This window comes from Calypte anna, chromosome 5A (genome assembly GCF_003957555.1).
Source record: "Calypte anna isolate BGI_N300 chromosome 5A, bCalAnn1_v1.p, whole genome shotgun sequence".
In the NCBI taxonomy this organism is placed as follows: domain Eukaryota; kingdom Metazoa; phylum Chordata; class Aves; order Apodiformes; family Trochilidae; genus Calypte; species Calypte anna.
In genome coordinates, this window is record NC_044251.1 from 3,012,640 (window position 1) to 3,031,720 (window position 19,081).

Genomic DNA, 19,081 nt, shown 5'->3' on the forward strand with positions numbered 1-19,081 from the left:
GAGTGAAGAGGTGGGTGTCAGGTCTGGCTTGACATCCTCAGCCTCACTGGGACTGAGTGTCTGCAAAGCTCTGTCTGACCTGCAGAGGTGAATTTGACCTTTGTGTCCCAGTAGCAAAGAACTTAGAATGAGTTTCAGGCTTGCAGGTGATTTCCTTTCAGAGGCAGAAACTTCTTTGCTGAGTCTTGTCCTGCCTGTTTAAGAGGCTGTGGGATCCATGGGATGCAGCTGTCAGAGGTCAGGGAGCACAAGGTTGAAATCTTAGGGCTGAAATGTGGATGAATATCAGGTATGTTGTCTAACCACAGAAAGCAAGTTCATGGGGAAGCTGTGGAAGGAAACTTGATGCTCTTAGCTGGGATGTCAGAAAACCCACACCACTCCCTTCACCCTTCTTTTTGTTTTCAGATCTTAATTTTGGTTTTCATTTTTGGGTTAAGAAAGACATCGCTTATTTATAAAAGGTGAACTTGAGACCTTTCTCCATAGAATTACTTATACAATTACTTTGTGGAAGCTCTTCTTCTATCTGTTCAGAAGAAACAACAACCCCATGCAGCGCTACAGGCTGGGGACAGAGTGGCTGGAGAGCAGCCAGGCAGAAAGGGACCTGGGAGTCTGCATTGACAAGAAACTGAACATGAGCCAGCAGTGTGCCCAGGTAGCCAAGAAGGCCAATGGCATCCTGGCCTGGATCAGAAACAGCATCACCAGCAGGTCCAGGGAGGTGATTCTTCCCCTGTACTCAGCGCTGGTTAGGCCACACCTCGAGTACTGTGTCCAGTTCTGGGCCCCTCAGTTTAAGAAGGATGTAGAGGTCCTGGAACAGGTCCAAAGGAGGGCAACCAGGCTGGTGAAGGGACTCGAGCACAGACCCTGTGAGGAGAGGCTGAGAGAGCTGGGGCTGTTCAGCCTGAAGAAGAGGAGGCTCAGGGGAGACCTCATTGCTGCCTACAACTACCTGAAAGGAGGGTGTAGCGAGGTGGGAACTGGACTCTTTTCACAGACGACCTTCAACAAGACAAGAGGGCAGGGTCTTAAGTTGTGCCAGGGGAAGTTTAGGTTAGATATTAGAAAGAATTTCTTTACGGAGAGGGTGATTAGGCTATGGAATGGACTGCCCGGTGAGGTGGTAGATTCTCCATCCCTGGAGACATTTAAAAAAAGACTGGATGTGGCACTCAGTGCCATGGTCTAGCAACCGCAATGGTGGTTCAAGGGTTGGACTAGATGATCTCTGAGGTCCCTTCCAACCCGGCTAATTCTATGATTCTATGATTCTATGAAATGTGTCAGTTCTTGGAGCCCTGGCAAATCAGAGTGGTTCTACAGATAGCAGGGGTGATTTTTCTATGCAAAACACTTCCAAGCAGATTAGTGGGAATAGACCTAGTGCAGGTGATCCTTATAGTCCTGCCTCAAAAATACAAGTGATGCCATTTGCAAAGAAGGTGGAGGCAACCTAACATGCAAAAGCTTTCTTTGCATCATCATTGAGTCTGTGCTCCAGGGAGAGAATTTTACTTTACCATTCAACCTAAATGGATGGATGGGGTTGAGGGCTCATTCCCACAAGACTACTAGGTCTTGGAAAAGAACATCTCTGTTTAAGTACAGTAGATTTGTGAACCTTTATTATTTGAGCAAGCTACAGAAAGTAATATTAGACCTACAGATGAGCCTTGCATCTGGATATGTGAAAGGAGTTCAGGTCAAATCAGCTCTCAGCTAAACAAAAGTGTTAACTTCTTTGCATCATACTATGCTAGTGCAGGAAAATGTTCCCAGAAACCACATCAGATGACTGAGAAATGGTAGAGTCTCTCCTCCTTTTAGGTGAACTGGAGTAAACTTAGGTGCAAAGGGAACCTGTCTGTGCAGGTAGAGAGGAATTCATTAGAAGAAAATTATTCCTTCTTTTTGGCATTATAAATGCAGCAAGAGGACAGATGGGATTTATAGCTTACATTCCATTCAGTGATCTTATGAGGCAAGCTTTTCTTGTATGTTTTGATTTTCAGTGTTGTAATCTTCTTGTGTCTGATGGAGATAAATTATTTTAGCATGTGATGGTTCAGTTGAAGAACAGGTCACGGGACTCAGCTCTCACAGAGCAGAAGGCAGCTGGCTGGAATTCTGAACTTCTCAGTCCAATCCTAGATTTTTAGGTCATCTGTGAGAAATATTCCCCCCACACACAAATGCAATTGAATCCAAATAACTTAAAAATCAGCAAAGGATACCAAGGGATTTAGTGATGGCTTCCAGAGAGTTCATATGCCTCAACTTCCATATGTGGTGGTATCATCTCATCAGGGAATGAAGTTGAGACATGTGCACTGAGGTTAGGGCCTAGCATGGCATGAAACTGCTAAAGATGCCCAGCAATTGCATTAAAATTAGAGCACCAAGAAAATGCAAATATACATATATATATTTTACATATATTATTAGCTCACAGGTAGCAATGAAGAAAATAAATTATTTTCAGTAGTTCTCTTGTACACTTTTTTTTTCAGGAATAAGAAGGGACAAAAAAGAGCAGATTAGTCTTTTCAAATGCTCTTATATAATGAGGATATCATAGTCTTTATACTATTCACCAAGCATCCAACTATCCTGTTACCTTTCCCTTTCTCCTTCCTTCCTTATCCCTTCCTTCCCTTCCTTTCCCTTCCCTTCCCTTTCCTTTCCCTTCCTTTCCCTTTCCTTTCCCTTCCTTTCCCTTCCTTTCCCTTCCTTTCCCTTCCTTTCCCTTCCTTTCCCTTCCTTTCCCTTCCTTTCCCTTCCTTTCCCTTCCTTTCCCTTCCTTTCCCTTCCTTTCCCTTCCTTTCCCTTCCTTTCCCTTCCTTTCCCTTCCTTTCCCTTCCTTTCCTTCCTTTCCCTTCTCTTCCTCTCTTCTCTCTCTCTCTCTCTTCTCTCTCTCTCTCTCTTCTCTCTCTTTCTCTCTGTCTCTCTCTTTCTCTCTCTTTCTCTCTCTTTCTCTCTCTTTCTCTCTCTTCTCTCTCTTTCTCTCTCTTCTTCTCTCTTCTCTCTCTTCCTCTCTCTTCCTCTCTCTTCCTCTCTCTTCCTCTCTCTTCCTCTCTCTTCCTCTCTCTTCCTCTCTCTTCCTCTCTCTTCCTCTCTCTTCTCTCTCTTCCTCTCTCTTCCTCTCTCTTCCTCTCTCTTCCTCTCTCTTCCTCTCTCTTCCTCTCTCTTCCTCTCTCTTCCTCTCTCTTCCTCTCTCTTTCCTCTCTCTTCCTCTCTCTTCCTCTCTCTTCCTCTCTCTTCTCTCTCTTCCTCTCTCTTCCTCTCTCTTCCTCTCTCTTCCTCTCTCTTCCTCTCTCTTCCTCTCTTCCTCTCTCTTCCTCTCTCTTCCTTTCTCTTCCTTTCTTCCTTTCTCTTCCTTTCTCTTCCTTTCATCATCTTTTTCTCTATCATCTTTTTCTCTCTATCTTTTTCTTTTTTTTCCTTTTTTTTCTTTTTTTTTTTTTTTTTTCCTGTTCTGTTTTTTGTTTTTTTGTTTTAATGGGACTTTCTATATTTTGGGTTGTCTCCACTTCTGGGCACCACTGAGAAAGCCTGACTTTGACTTTATTTCCCTCTCCCCTCCCCAAATCAGTTATTTCCATACATTGAGTAGCTGGTGCTGCACCTTCTCTGCTCTGGGCTAAGGAGCCCAAGCTCTCTCAGCCTTTCTCCATCTTCTTTATGGACTTTTGCTAGGCTCACTCCAGTATTTTCTTACCTCTCATACTGAGAAACCCAAAAATGTGGGTTTTGCTGAGCATCACCCTTCACCTGCTACCAACACTCCTCCCAATGTAGCCCAGGGGGTTGTTTGCCTTGTTTGCCATAAGGACATATTGCTGGCTCATGTTCAACCTGTTGTCCCCCAAAATGCCCATTCTGCTTCCCAGGCTGTCAGCCTCCAGCCTGTTTTGATGCATGGGGTTTATTCCTCCTCGTCTGCAGAACTTTGCATTTCCCCTGCTGAATTTCATGAAGGTCCCAGCTGATCCCTGGGGGGTAGGACTAGAGACTGCCCTAGAGCTGGGCTTTGTGCTGCCAACACAAGTCTTTGAACCTGGTAGTTCAGACAGTTCTTAATGCACCTCACTGTCCATTTAGCCCTCCTGTACTTTTTGGTTCTTTAGCAAATGTGTTGCTAAAGAAAACATCCCAGCAAATCAGTAAATTCCAGATCATAGAATCATAGAATCATAGAATTAGCCGGGTTGGAAGGGACCTCAGAGATCATCTAGTCCAACCCTTGACCCACCGGAGCAGTTGCTAGACCATGGCACTGAGTGCCACATCCAGTCTTTTTTTTAATGTCTCCAGGGACGGAGAATCTACCACCTCACCGGGCAGTCCATTCCATAGCCTAATCACCCTCTCTGTGAAGAAATTCTTTCTAATATCTAACCTAAACCTCCCCTGGCACAACTTAAGACTGTGTCCTCTTGTCTTGTTGAAGGTCGTCTGTGAAAAGAGTCCATTTCCCACCTCGCTACAGCCTCCTTTCAGGTAGTTGTAGACAGCAATGAGGTCTCCCCTGAGCCTCCTCTTCTTCAGGCTGAAAAACAGTAAAAAAAAAAAAACAGTAAAAAACCCCCACATTCTGAAATGCTGCTGCTGTTTATCCATGTGTGGCTCACAGCTTTAGCACTGCCAGCTTTCTCAGCTACACCATGAGCCTTGTTTTATACATCTGTGGGGTTGAAAGCTGGGATTTAAAAAAGGGTGAGCATCTCGGTTTTCATTATGAAGAAATGAAAATCAAATTGGCCTTTGCAGCTACAAGAAAAATATAGAGATGTGTCCTCCTATGATGGCCAGAAACCAAAAAGGACAGAAATTATTTCTCAGCTCAGTTTAACATTGCTGAAGTTCCTATCTCAGCCACTTTGGTGTTTATGGCACACTCAAGATTTGCAGTGATAAGTGAGTTGAGATGAGGGATGGTCTGGATGGCCTTAAGGTGCATTTGGGTCTTGGCTTTTGTATAGGACTCCTGTGTGTTCTTGAGAAACTGTAGCTCAGAGGCAGAAATAGCACTGACCAGATGAGGACATCCCAGCCTGTCAGGCTGTCAGAGAGCACAGTGAGGGGAGATGTTTGTTATCAGACTGATCAGTAATCACAGCCCTTGCAAATTGAATCTTACACTGGTAATTGCCAAAGTCAACAGATTATCCTGTCACCTTGATTATGTAAAAATTTGAGGTGCTGAAATGTTGCCTGTGGAAATAATTTCAAAGGCAGAAAGCTAACCTACATCCTTTGGGAGGGAAAGCTCCCAACAGTGTCAAGAAATTCCTTCAGGTTCGGGGTGAAGAGTTATCCAGGGATCTCCCTGATCAACAGGCATCATCATCCAGGGATGTCATGTCACAGGGCTGCTGGATTTCAGGCAACACCTTGTATTTAGGCAAAATATCCCAAAGCAATATATTGGATATTCTTAAAAATGCTCCAGAACAAAAACTCTCTTTTAACCATGAGGAACTGACTCAAGAGTTGTGGTCATGCTTATGGATAGAGAGTGTTCATCTCTCTGCTCATCATGTAGTTATCTTCATTGTCATGGGACCAGACTTTTTGCCTTTGCTCTTCCCTTTTCCCTCACCAAAGCTCAGTATACACAGCAGGATGGATGGGCCCTTCCAGTTGCCTCGGGAATCATTCCTGTCAAAGGTCTGGCAATCTCTTTGGTGTTCAACTCATGATCTATGGGAAGTAACCCCTTATAGGGGGACAGAGTGGCTGGAGACCTGGGAGTCTAGATTGCCAGGAAGCTGAACAGGAGCCAGCAGTGTGCCCAGGTGGCCAAGAAGGCCAATGGCATCCTGGGCTGTATCCGGAACAGCGTCACCAGCAGGTCCAGGGAAGGGATTCTGCCCCTGTACTCAGCCCTGGTGAGGCCACAGCTTGAGTCCTGTGTCCAGTTCTGGGCCCCCCAGTTCAGGAAGGATATCGAAGTCCTGGAGCAGGTCCAAAGGAGGGCAACCAGGCTGGTGAAGGGACTCGAGCACAGACCCTATGAGGAGAGGCTGAGAGAGCTGGGGCTGTTCAGCCTCGAGAAGAGGAGGCTCAGGGGAGAACTCATCACTCTCTACAACTCCCTGAAAGGAGGTTGGAGCCAGGGGGGGTTGGGCTCTTTTGCCAGACGACATTCAACAAGACAAGAGGGCAGGGTCTCAAGTTGTGCCAGGGGAGGTTTAGGTTGGATATTAGAAAGAATTTCTTTACGGAGAGGGTGATCAGACATTGGAATGGGCAGCCCAGGGAAGTAGTGGATTCTCCGTGTCTGGAGTTATTTCAAAAGAGACTGGATGTGGCACTCAGTGCCATGGGCTGGGAACCGCAATGGTGGTTCAAGGGTTGGACTTGATGATCTCTGAGGTCCCTTCCAACCCAGCCAATTCTATGATTCTAAGATAGTAACTGCAGGCTCCAGGATCCAAATGCTTTCTGTCACTTCATTTTTCCCGAGAAGAGATGCCCAGTAGGAAATAACTTTCACATCTTTCAGGCGTTAAAAAACACCAGGAAAAAAAGCTCCAGCACCCTACTGACCTCCTGGAGAAGCAATTGTACTGCTGGTAGACCTCTCCCTTCCTACCCCACCTAAGGACACAATGTTCTAGGCAGATGTAGTAACTCATTTTCCATTGTGAAGGGCTAATAACTAGGTACACCAGCCATTTATTATCTGAATCAGATTCAAACCTGATTCTTTTTAAGATTTCTCATGAAGCTGAAATGCTACAGAAAGAACTTGCACACAGGCTCTCTCAAGAGTCCGTGGCTCACTCCCTGCTGCCTTGGGCAGAGTTTCTCCTCCTGCCAAATTTGCAGAGAGCTAAAACAAGGTTGATAAGGGTCAATATAAAACTCCTGGCTCTTCACACTGTTCTATCCAATAGGACTGTGTTTTGTTTTGTTTTTTTTAAACTGTGTAGGATTTCCTGTAACTATTTTATTAGTTTCCTCATTAAAAATAGCCCCATGGAGAATAACAAATTCATTTTACCCCCCTGTGTGATTTCTGCCTCCCTTGTTTGGCCAATGTATATTGGAAAGAACTGGACAACTCTCATCATGTTCAAGCTCCAGAGCATTTAAACTTCTTGTGTTGTGCTTCCACTGCCAGATATTTTGTGCCTCTGTTTCTATAGTAAGCCAATCTGATTGCTATGTGAGCCTCTGGTTGCCAACTGCTTCAGATGAAAAATTACACACCAAAACCATCAAAAACTGTAGAAATCCTGTGTGGAATGAAACCTTCTACTTTCGGATACAGAGGCAAGTCAAGGTACAAACCCTAAAAGCTTTCTTCCTCATTTCACATTTTATCTCATCTTTTTTAATCTCACCTCTTGACAGCTTCTTTCAGTTTAGCCCAAAACAGGTTGTCACGTCTTCTAGCTCCTTTTTGAGCTTTCTTTAAATTCCCTTGGCAAGGTGGGACAAAAACATTTTGGCTTTTGCTGCAATCCACTTCTCCCTTAACAGCTAATTATTATTTATATATAATATATTTTTATATAATGTGAGGTCAGGCTCAGTAATGTGAGCCTGACCTCCTTGGAGAAGGCTGATGGGACCAGTGACAGCATGAGAACAGAGAAGGTATGAAATGAAAATATAAAGCAACACTATAATAGAAAACCATATTTCCCTGAGAAGCCATGAAACAGTGGCATTTCAAGGCCAAGAAGATGCAAAATTCGGGTATGATTCAGAACTTTACTCATTTTGCTGCTGATAATTCCCTGACCCTTATACCTATGACATAGGTATAATACCAAGGACATAGATTAGGACATTAGTTATTGATTTGAAGTGATTTCTGTTGCCCTTGCTGACAAGAGGCAGTGTAGGAATTCTGGCTATCCATATACCTTGCTAATAAATTGCTTTTTTTTTTGGTGAGAGCTGCTTAAAAGCATAAAAGGTGATCTGAGAGCAATCTCAGTTTGGCTTTAACTGAAGAGATGAGAAGCTGTTTCTAATAAAGAAATTATACTCCTGTTACCATTTCTTGTGACTCCTTCTCATCCATACTTTTTTATTTCCTTCCTGCAAAGGAGGCACTGAACTTCAGTGGAAGGGTTATGGAATGTCATATTTCTTGGTATTTTTCATTTGTTTTCCCAGAATGTTCTGGAAATTACTGTTTCTGATGCTGACCTAATTCGTGATGATGACCAAGCAATTGTGCTTTTTGATGTAGCTAAAATCCCCCTTGGGGAAAGAGTGTTCACAGCATTCCCACTAAATCCACAGGTAAGAGCTCAATCAGAGATATATTGAGATCCATTCTCTCCCTTCTGCTTAAAGAGGAATTCTGCTACTTCTGCCTTTTACTATCAGGTAGTAAAAATGTAACAAAACTTATTAAAAGATTGCAAATTACACACGAGTGACAAAATAGATGGACTGCCCAGATTCTTGTTGGTTTTCTCTGGCACAGACTAAAGCCAAATTCCCAAGTTCCCCAGAGCAGATGCAATTTTAGAGAAGCTTTGCTCTTCTAATAAGAGGGACCTGGGAGTCTGCATCGACAAGAAACTGAACATGAGCCAGCAGTGTGCCCAGGTGGCCAAGAAGGCCAATGGCATCCTGGCCTGTATCAGAAACAGCGTGGCCAGCAGGTCCAGGGAGGTGATTCTTCCCCTGTACTCAGCGCTGGTTAGGCCACACCTCGAGTACTGTGTCCAGTTCTGGGCCCCTCAGTTTAAGAAGGATGTAGAGGTCCTGGAACAGGTCCAAAGGAGGGCAACCAGGCTGGTGAAGGGACTCGAGCACAGGCCCTATGAGGAGAGGCTGAGAGAGCTGGGGCTGTTCAGCCTGAAGAAGAGGAGGCTCAGGGGAGACCTCATTGCTGTCTACAACTCCCTGAAAGGAGGCTGTAGCGAGGTGGGAACTGGACTCTTTTCACAGACGACCTTCAACAAGACAAGAGGACACAGTCTTAAGTTGTGCCAGGGGAGGTTTAGGTTAGATATTAGAAAGAATTTCTTCACGGAGAGGGTGATTAGGCTATGGAATGGACTGCCCGGTGAGGTGGTAGATTCTCCGTCCCTGGAGACATTTAAAAAAAGACTGGATGTGGCACTCAGTGCCATGGTCTAGCAACTGCTCCGGTGGGTCAAGGGTTGGACTAGATGATCTCTGAGGTCCCTTCCAACCCGGCTAATTCTATGATTCTATGATAATCTGACAGAAAGTGACAGAATTAATCTAATCCTCCCAACTATTATATAAAAAACAATAGAAGGACAGGGAAATGGAATATTTCCACATGATTTTATGAAACACTTAATCTTAGCATATTGTGTTCAGCTCATGGAAGCCTGAAGGGAAGAAAGTGTGAAAAAGAAAGGTTTACTAGGGAGACTTCCAAGCACCAAACACCGTTTGTTCTTCTAGAACAGTTGAGATCCTTTTCTTTGGGAAGAAAAAGCTGCTTTTGCCTCTAATGTTGACAATAGCAGCAAGAAACAGAAGACTGACACTTGTTAGACCATAAAGGAAATGATATTTGCAAAAATGAAGGTCACTTTGCAAATCTCTGTACAAGCTAATTGAGATTGCTTCTTTTTTCCTTTTTCTTTTAATTTTTTTTTTTTTTTTTAATTTACAGAGGAGGGAAGAGCTGGAGGTTGAGTTTGAATTGGAGAAAATGTGAGTAAAACCCCCTTACTTTGGCAGCAGGAGTTTAGAGGGGTGTCTCAGTGCAGGAAAACTTCCTGACCACCCAGGATCATTTTAAAGGACAGCTTCACACTTCTTCCAAACTTAATATGCACATCAACAAGCCGTTGAGAAAGAAAAATGCCATGATATTGAAAATAGATCAGAATTTTGAATTCTGTGACTCTCTCCTAACATTTACATGGTACTTATGTTGTTCAGGGTTGGTTTACTGTAAATTGGGCTGCAGCAAATCTACAGATTTTCTGGACATGATTCTCTGGGTAGTTATATATATAACTGTGACATAGCAGTGCTATTAAGGTTGTTACAAGCACTTTCCAGTACTTTATTGCAATTGAAGAGTTTCTGCTTGGTAGTTATGTAGTGTCTAGTGAAAAGGGAACAAACTTCTACACACAACAGGAAGGAGCAAGTTAAAAAAAAAATTAAGAGAATAATGTGTCTTGTTCAGGACAGTATTCAGATTAAATTTTTTATAAAATACATAATATTTGTTCTTGTTTTCTAGCCGGGGTCCTCCTGAAGCCATCCTCACAAATGGGGCAATAGTGGTAAAATATTATTTGCTTTGTTCTCTTCTGTTCTTTCCCACATCATTCCTTACCTTAGCTGTTTACAATGGCAATGAAGGAAACATTGCAATTCTTTATCTTATAGTGATCCTACTTCTCTCTGAAGCTTTATCTTTCAGGAGGCCAGCATGATACTAGAAGAGCCTTCATACTGCTATTTTTTCCCCTCTTTTCTCTGCATCCATTGAAAAATCAGTGTGTTTAGCAGAGCACCTCTTTCCACATGAACTTAATTCTCACTTTCACTGGATCCAGCAGAAGTCTCCAACACAGCTGACCCCCACATTCAATCAGTGACAATGATCCTTCCAACATCTGGCAGCACTGATGCTGAGGTGGCTGGATAAATAATTTAAGTTTTCTGTCCTCTCCCTGTCTGTTCTAGTGTCGTGAAGTAGCCTGCTTGGAAGTGTACTTGGAGAGCAGGATGAAAAAGAAGCACTTTTCAGGTAAGTTTCTTCATTCTTTAACTGAAGATTTGTCGCAGGATGAGGAGCCACTTGTCGCAAGAAGGGGATGACACACGATCAATATGATCAGTCAGAGCCAACTTTATTGTCTCTAAGATGTTCTTTTATACATTTGTGATTATATAACACTTACATAACATATGATTACTTTTGTTACAATTGGTTAATTGCTTTAATTAGCTCATGCATATTACTAAAACTAAGCTTATAGTTGGTTGGCATAAAACAAGTGAATCCTCCTTCGATAATCCCGAGAGATTCTCACATGTGGATTGCATCCTCATTTTTCTGACCACAATGTCCTGTTTACTTGCTTTTTCTGTGGATCAAGGACAGTGCAGACTCGATATATGACTATATATGGCTTTAATTCTAGTTAGCCTTTATATTGCTAACAGTTAGCCTTAGTATTGCTAACAGTAAGGCCTTGCATAGGCAATGCCCAATCATCGACAAAGATTAGTGATTTAACCCTCTGTGACAATGCCTGGAAATTGCATCACCCTAATACTAAGGCCACTGACCACACTGAAGGCATTTTGTAAAAACTTTGCAGTAGGAAATGCCCCCCATTCTGCAGCAGGTGTAGGTTCTGATTTCATGAGGAGCTTCGTGCCAGCCTAGAAACAACATCAGATGTGGGTACAGAAGGTATCTAAATCCCAAACTGAGATCCTGAAAGCCTCTGCTGTAGTACTGATAAACCCTGGAGAATCTTCAAGCACAGCACTCAATGACCTTCACGTCCCTCACAAGTTTTGGCATTTTGGCTTCTGCATGTGCACAGAAACAACTCATTTTTTGCAGGGTGAGCCACTCCTCAGCTGGCTCCTGCCTGACCCTGATCAAGATTCAGAATCTAGAAGTTCCTCTGCTCACATCCCCTGAGGAACTGGACCTGGTAGGCAATCTCAGAGAATGCACAACACACAGCAGCAGGGTTAGCTGACCTCTTTATACAGACAGGCTCATCTGCTGCAGTCAGATCTTATTTTAGGGGACTAAGAGCTTCTGTTGCTCATTATAGGTCCTGGAATTAGGATGATTTACAATGCAAAGGACCTGGTTGCACTCCTTGCATCATGATGCAACTGCAATAAAAATGCTGAAATCTAAAATTGAGTGCCATTTGCATCACTTTTCCATCTGGCTTCTTGTTCAGCCATTCCAAAGAGGGAACTAGCAGTAATGTTTGGGTCTTGAATGAATTTTTGAGGATAGCTTTCCAAACACAAAGGAGTAGGAGAAGGGGTTTGTTCAAAGCTACCTTTTGCTTCTTTTTTTCCTTTCTCTTTGTTTTTCTTTTTTCTTTAAAATTAGAAGTAACTTTGTGTTTGTGTTTTATCTTGTTTTAGAGAATGAGCTGACATTGACACTGAGAGGATCATTTGAAGAAACTCAGAGAGTTCCACTGGGCTGTGACTCCCATCTTCCAGATGCTGCTTGCTTCCACTATGCCAAATACAAGCAACCATCCCTGGATGTTGTGCTCACAAAGAGCAGGAGACTTCCCAGCTGTGTAGGTTACCCCAGAACATGGGCCCACAGTTGGTCCTCTGATCTAATCTGATCTTTACATGAGTAGGCAGCAAAAAAGGGGAAAATTTCTATCTTTAACAAAAATCCCTCTGACTCCTTTTTAGTGTTCTTGTGTGTCATGTGGAGCAAGAAGGAGCAGAGGCATCCCCCTGACTCTCCCTCTGAAGTCCCTGCCCTGGGAGCAGGAGGTGGTTGGTCAGGTAAGGTGTCTGCTGGCCGCAGGGAAGACTTTGCAAGCTTTTAAAAAGCAGTGCTAGTTGCCAAGAAGCAGAAACTCAAAGGCCACCTCTCTTTATACAGAGCCAGTTGTTTTCCAACCTGCCACTAACCTACAGCAGGACATAATGAAGTAAATTTTTTGCAGCAAAATCAAATTGAAAACCCAGGGGAGAAGGAGGACAAATCAAGATATCCAGGCTGTTGCTCATGCTCTTTCTGTTGTCCCTGTCCTTAGCCAGGCTGGAGGTCACTGGGTGCCACTGGGACAGATGGGTGATGCCACACTTATGGGGTGCTCAGCTTCTTTGGCTTCCCCTTGTATCTCACATAAGTGTGAGACTTAGTTTTAAGACCCATATTTAATAGTGGAGCAATTCTGGTTATGTTTATGATTACCCAAAAGAGCTCTGTTCCATTCTAAGTGGGGAAAAAAGTGGCTTTTTAAAACAAAATATTAATATTCCTTCATTTTACCTTTCTGATTTGCAGCACAGAAAATTTGATTTGCACTTTAAGGTGAAAAAATGGTAAGATACATTATTTGTCTTCCTTTTGTGTTTCTCCCCTTTATTCTTTGAATTGTCAATCAAGTTCTTGCCCCTTTCTTACTGCCTGCTTCCTGAATGCTGGCTCATCCTCATTTCAAACTATAAAATAAAATGGACTCAGTTCACTACCCAGAGATTTTCAGTGGCCATGGGTTTCTGTAATGGGACTATGCAGTGAGCTGTGCAAAGGTTTTATAAAGAACATGCCAATTTCCTATTGATATTTTGCTGCAATCAAAATTAGGTGCTAACGACCACTGTAGACACTCTTTGATACCTCTTTAAATTATTATCAGATGTTTATTTTCTACTAAAAAGCAGAATTTCAAAACTAATTGAAAGAAACCTTTCTGTTTCCCAAGCTCAGAGAACGAAAAAAAAAAAATAATAGAAGACCAAAGTTCTACTGCCTGGTCACTCTAGGATATGAAATACATTGAAATAATAAATATACCTGCATTTATTTTTCAATGTCTTCTTAAAGAAAGAAATGCTCATTAACTCAGTCAAGTGATTGCTTATTTCTAAAGCAAGAAACACATTGTGTGTTTTGTGATATGCTTAAGGACTGGGTAAAATTTAGAAGATGAATATGTTAGATTATCATAGAATCATAGAATCCTTGGGGTTGGAAGGGACCTCGAAAGATCATCTAGTCCAACCCCCCCTGCCAGAGCAGGGCCACCTAGAGCACTTCGCATAGGAACGTGTCCAGGCGGGTTTTGAATGTCTCCAGTGAAGGAGACTCCACGACCCCCCTGGGCAGCCTGTTCCAGGGCTCTGTCACCCTTACAGGAAAAAAATTTTTCCAGATATTCAATTTGAACCTCCTGTGCTCCAATTTACACCCATTACCCCTTGTCCTATCACTGGTCACCACTGAGAAGAGCCTAACTCCACCTCCTTGACACTCACTCCTTACATATTTCATAGAATCATAGAATAGGCTGGGTTGGAAGGGACCTCAGAGATCATCAAGTCCAACCCTTGATCAACTACTGCCACAGTCACTAGACCATGGCACTGAGTGCCATATCGAGTCGCTTTTTAAATGTCTCCAGGGACGAAGAGTCCACCACCTCCCCAGGCAGCCCGTTCCAATGTCTGATCACCCTTTCCGTGAAAAAATTCTTTCTAATATCCAATCTGAACTTCCCCCGGCACAACTTGAGACCCTGCCCTCTTGTCTTGCTGAGAGTTGCCTGGGAAAAGAGCCCAACCCCCCCCGGCTCCATCTTCCTTTCAGGGAGTTGTAGAGAGTGATGAGGTCTCCCCTGAGCCTCCTCTTCTCCAGGCTGAACACCCCCAGCTCCCTCAGCCTCTCCTCATAGGATCTGTGTTCGAGTCCCTTCACCAGCCTGGTTGCCCTCCTTTGGACCTGTTCGAGGACCTCAATATCCTTCTTGAACTGAGGGGCTCAGAACTGAACACAGTACTCGAGGTGTGGCCTTACCAGGGCTGAGTATAGGGGCAGAAAATTTGAAAACATTGAGGTCACCCCTCAGTCTCCTTTTCTCCAAACTAAAGAGACCCAGCTCCCTCAGCCTTTCCTCATAAGGGAGATGTTCCACTCCCTTAATCATCTTAGTAGCTCTGCGCTGGACTCTTTCAAGCACTTCCCTGTCCTTCTTGAACTGAGGGGCCCAGAACTGGACACAATACTCCAGGTGCGGCCTCACCAATGCAGAATAGAGGGGGAGGAGAACCTCTCTTGACCTACTAACCACACCCTTTCTAATGCACCCCAGGATGCCATTGGCCTTCTTGGCCACAAGGGCACATTGCTGGCTCATGGTCATCCTCTTGTCTACCAGGACCCCCAGGTCTCTTTCACCTACACTGCTCTCCAGCAGGTCAGCCCCCAAACTATACTGGGACATCATGTTGTTGATTTATGTAGGACTTTCCCTTCCCTTACAATGGCAGCTGCATCTCCTCTTGTGCTTTATTTCCAGTAAATGACTTTCCCAGCAGCTTCCAAACCATAGTGCTTATAAGTACCCATAGATGACTATATCATCCACTCCCCCCCCCAAAAAAAAAGCATTCAAACACGGGTCAGTGTTAGTCCAGGTAACTCTTTAAGGTGAGTTTAAAAGCCACCTGTAAACCACTGCCCTCTGCAGGCTTTTGGCTTTAAGTCTGAAAAGGAGCAATGCTGTTACTTGGAGCTGTGTTTAATTTCGGGCATCTTTGGCAAGAAAACAAAGAAACAAAATGAAAAGCAAAAACAAAAAACCAAAGGAATAAAAAAGAAAAACAAAAAAACCCCCACAACCCATCTTGGGGCTGCGTTTAATTTTGGGCATCTTTAGCAAGAAAACAACAACAAAAACACCAAAAAACCCCACAAACAAACAAAAAACCAAAAAACCAAAAAAACCCCGAAAAACCAAAAAAAAAACCCACCAACCCACAACCCATCTTAGTCCAAAGGCAGATTCAGTGTTCTCCAGGAACAAACTGAAACCCTTCATTCCTTCCTGTTTTGCTGTACATGATCTGATGGTGAATGTGTCTGTTCATGAAGCAAATGAAATTAAGAAGCTGAATTAGACTCTAAACATGATGTAAGAGACCTGATCCTTTTTTCCAGCCAGGAAGACCTCGATGTCCGCCTGGGGTTTGAGCTGTGTGCCCAGGAACAGGATTTCATTCTCAAGAGGAAGAAGGTGGCTGCAGCTGCTCTGAAGGACATTCTGCATCTGGAGGAGGACTTGGAGGACCAGGAGGTATCTGAGACAGAATTGTTCTCTGCTTTCTCTGCAGCTGAGTTTTAATATTTAGCACTTGTGTTCAGCTCTCATTTTCCAGAGTAAAGTTCCTTCTGCAAGCCCTGGCTGACATCTTTTCTCTATTCTAGGGAAGAAAAGGAGGTTTCATGGGAAACACTAAAAAAAGCTGTAGCCCTGCTGCTACAGAATCAAGCTTTTTGTCAACTAGCAGTCTGCACAATCACTTAGAGAAGGGCCAGGTCCTCTCAGGACCAAAGACAAAGCTTATTTTAGGCCTCATAGTCATCTGCACCAGATCTAAACCATTGATTCTGCTCTTCTTGCCCTCACTGTTTAAATAGGACTTGAGTTTGTTTTGCCTGGTGAAGCCAGGATTGATGGCTCAGTGAGCTCAGCACTCTGGCAGCCTGACTTCACCTGCTGCTGATCATGATCATGAGCTTGCTTGGCAAATGGGACTGATAGTGGGTCTAAATCAGGGAAAAATCAGGTTTATCTACTTTCACTTTAGTCCCACAACTGCAGCATAAAACTTGAATGCAGATGAGATGACAAGTTGGCCTTAACTGAGCTCAGCAGCTTTTTTGCATGGCTGGACCCTTCACATATGAGACCTTGTCTTTAAATGCCAGCACTCTGAGGTTTGGGCCATTTCCTTCCCCTCAGCTGTAGAGGCACCCACATTTCCATGCTGAACAACCTCCCAAGATTCCTCTGATGATTTGAGTTGAACTGTAAAGGCAACACTTAAGGTTTTTTTGCCTTAAGTTTTTTTTTTTTGTTCCTGGAGAACACTGAATCTTCCTTTGGACTAAGATGAGTTGTGGGTTGGTTTTTTTTTGTTTGTTTTGTTCTGTTTTTTTGCCATCTGATCAAAATCTGGTTCAGATGGCAAGAGGTACCATTCCCTTTTTAATTTTTAATTTGTTTTTTGCTTCTCCATGTTATTTGTTTCACAACAGAGCACTGAAAATGTGATGTAGGAGATGCTGGATCTCATGCTAATTCAAAGCTGCTTGGCAGAGGAAACATGAAGTATTTTGTACTCCACCTGTGATTCATTATTAGTTCAGGCTTTTCTTCTCCTTGCAGACAGGTGGCATGCATCATCTTTATTACCTTACCAGTGCTGTAACTTTCTCTTTTCTCATCCACAATGTCCCTTTCCCTTCTCATCCCATTTCACTAAATATGTATTTTGGGTTTGAACAGGTACCTGTGGTGGCAATCATGACAACAGGTGGTGGAACCAGAGCTCTGACAGCCATGTATGCTCACCTGCTCAGTGTGCAGGAACTGAATGTCTTGGACTGTGTCTCATACATCACTGGTTTATCTGGCACAACATGGTAAGAATAAAAAAAAAAGCAATGTTTTCCTAGGAATTTTCTATATGGGATGTCAAAAAACTGATCAGAAGTGTTGCAGCATCTTTACTCTCAATGGAGGGCTTTCTTCTTCTGCTGTGGTTTTTTTCTTGTTTTCTTTGGTGGGTATTTGCCAGCATTTGGGATTAATTCAGTCCTGACAAAACATGTGGATGGTACCATGCACATGTGCATTGCATGTAAATCAAAGCATGGTAGCTTCCCAAAGCTCTGCTTCAGAACTCACAATTTCCTCGGGTTTCTTTTCTTTTTTGACTTAGGACCATGTCAAACTTGTATGAAGATCCTGACTGGTCCCAGAAGGACCTCAAGGAAACACTCAAAGATGCCCGAAAGCATGTGCTAAAAAATAAATTCCTCACTTGTTTTGCCCCTGATCGTCTGAAATACTATTTGAAAGAGTTGTTCCAGAGGAAACAGGAGGGACATCAGATGTGTTTCACAGATCTCTGGGGACTCATCATTGAAACCATGTTACATGAAAAGGTATGAGAGCAGCACCTTTCTCTTCATCCTTGAGTATTTAATGAATATAGAGCTGAGGGCAGACAGTAAATAAAAAATGGGATGAGACTGGGAGGGACCTCTGGAGATCTTCTTGTCCAACAGCAGTGCTCAAGCAACATCAGTGAGAGCTGTCTGCCCTTAACCACAGGGGTTTTTTAGCATCTCCACAGGGGAAGACCACACAGCTTCTCAGGGCAATGCCAGTGTTTCATCACCCTTACAGAACATGTTTTTTTGCATGTTTGTTTGTTTTTCAGATGGATGCCTAAAGCTTGTGCCTTGGTTGTATCATTCATTGTGGGGTTTTGGGTGTATTATGCGGATTTTAGCATCACACCTGGTGCAGAAAGGGTGGTGGAGAAACAGTGATAAGTTTATAGTATGAACAACTTTAAAACAAACTCACATGCAAATATTTAAATGAGAATCCTGCTGTCCTTTTAAGAGAGATGCACAGCAAAAGAAAAAAAATATTACAAACACAAAGACAAACTTTGGCCTCCTCAATCAACTGTTAAGAGAAATCCCATGGGTGTTAGAAGATAAAGGGGCTCAAGACAGCTGGTCAGTATTCAAGGACCACTATTTGCAAGCACAGAATCAGAGTGTCCCTATGGTTAGGAAATCTAGTAAGGGAGCTAGGAGACCAGCATGGTTAAAAAAGGAACTGCTAGGAAAACTTAAGTGGAAAAGGAAAATCTACAGATCATGGAAGGGGGGGCTGGTCACTTGGGAGGAATATAGGACTGTTGTCAGAGGATGTAGGGAGGCAATTAGGAAAGCTAAGGCCTCCTTGGAACTTAACCTTGCAAGTCAGGTTAAGGATAATAGAAAGGGCTTTTTCAAATACATAGCTAGCAAAACTAACACTAGAGGCAATATTGGCCCACTAAGGAATGAGCTGGGAGCCCTGGTGACAGAGGATATAAAGAAGGCAGAGGTGCTGAACGCCTTCTTTGCCTCTGTCTTTACTCCTGCAGGGTTTCCGCATGAGCCCCAGATTCATTTAGCCCCAGAAGTAGTCAAGATAGATGAGGAGTTTGACATAGTAGATGAGGATTGGGTTAGGGATCAGCTGAGTAATCTGGACATCCATAAGTCGATGGGTCCAGATGGAATGCATCCAAGGGTGCTGAGGGAGCTGGCGGAGGTCATTGCTAGGCCACTCTCCATCATCTTCAGTAAGTCATGGGTAACAGGAGAGGTGCCTGAGGACTGGAGAAGTGGTGACCAGTGATAGGACAAGGGGTAATGGGTGTAAATTGGAGCATAGGAGGTTCAAGTTGAATATCCGGAAAAATTTTTTTCCTGTAAGGGTGACAGAGCCCTGGAACAGGCTGCCCAGGGGGGTCGTGGAGTCTCCTTCACTGGAGACATTCAAAACCCACCTGGACA

At 43.4% G+C, this 19,081-nt stretch overlaps 1 protein-coding gene across 1 annotated transcript in view; it reads left to right on the forward strand.

Moving 5' to 3' along the window:
* Positions 1–19,081, forward strand: part of LOC103534353 (cytosolic phospholipase A2 epsilon) — a 53,089-nt gene that overhangs the window by 21,684 nt on the left and 12,324 nt on the right. The window contains 11 exon segments of the mRNA XM_030451813.1: positions 7,164–7,300; positions 8,146–8,274; positions 9,635–9,675; positions 10,217–10,259; positions 10,666–10,729; positions 12,106–12,269; positions 12,394–12,489; positions 12,998–13,035; positions 15,653–15,788; positions 17,004–17,140; positions 17,440–17,665. Of these exon segments, the coding sequence (XP_030307673.1) occupies positions 7,164–7,300; positions 8,146–8,274; positions 9,635–9,675; positions 10,217–10,259; positions 10,666–10,729; positions 12,106–12,269; positions 12,394–12,489; positions 12,998–13,035; positions 15,653–15,788; positions 17,004–17,140; positions 17,440–17,665 (1,211 nt within the window).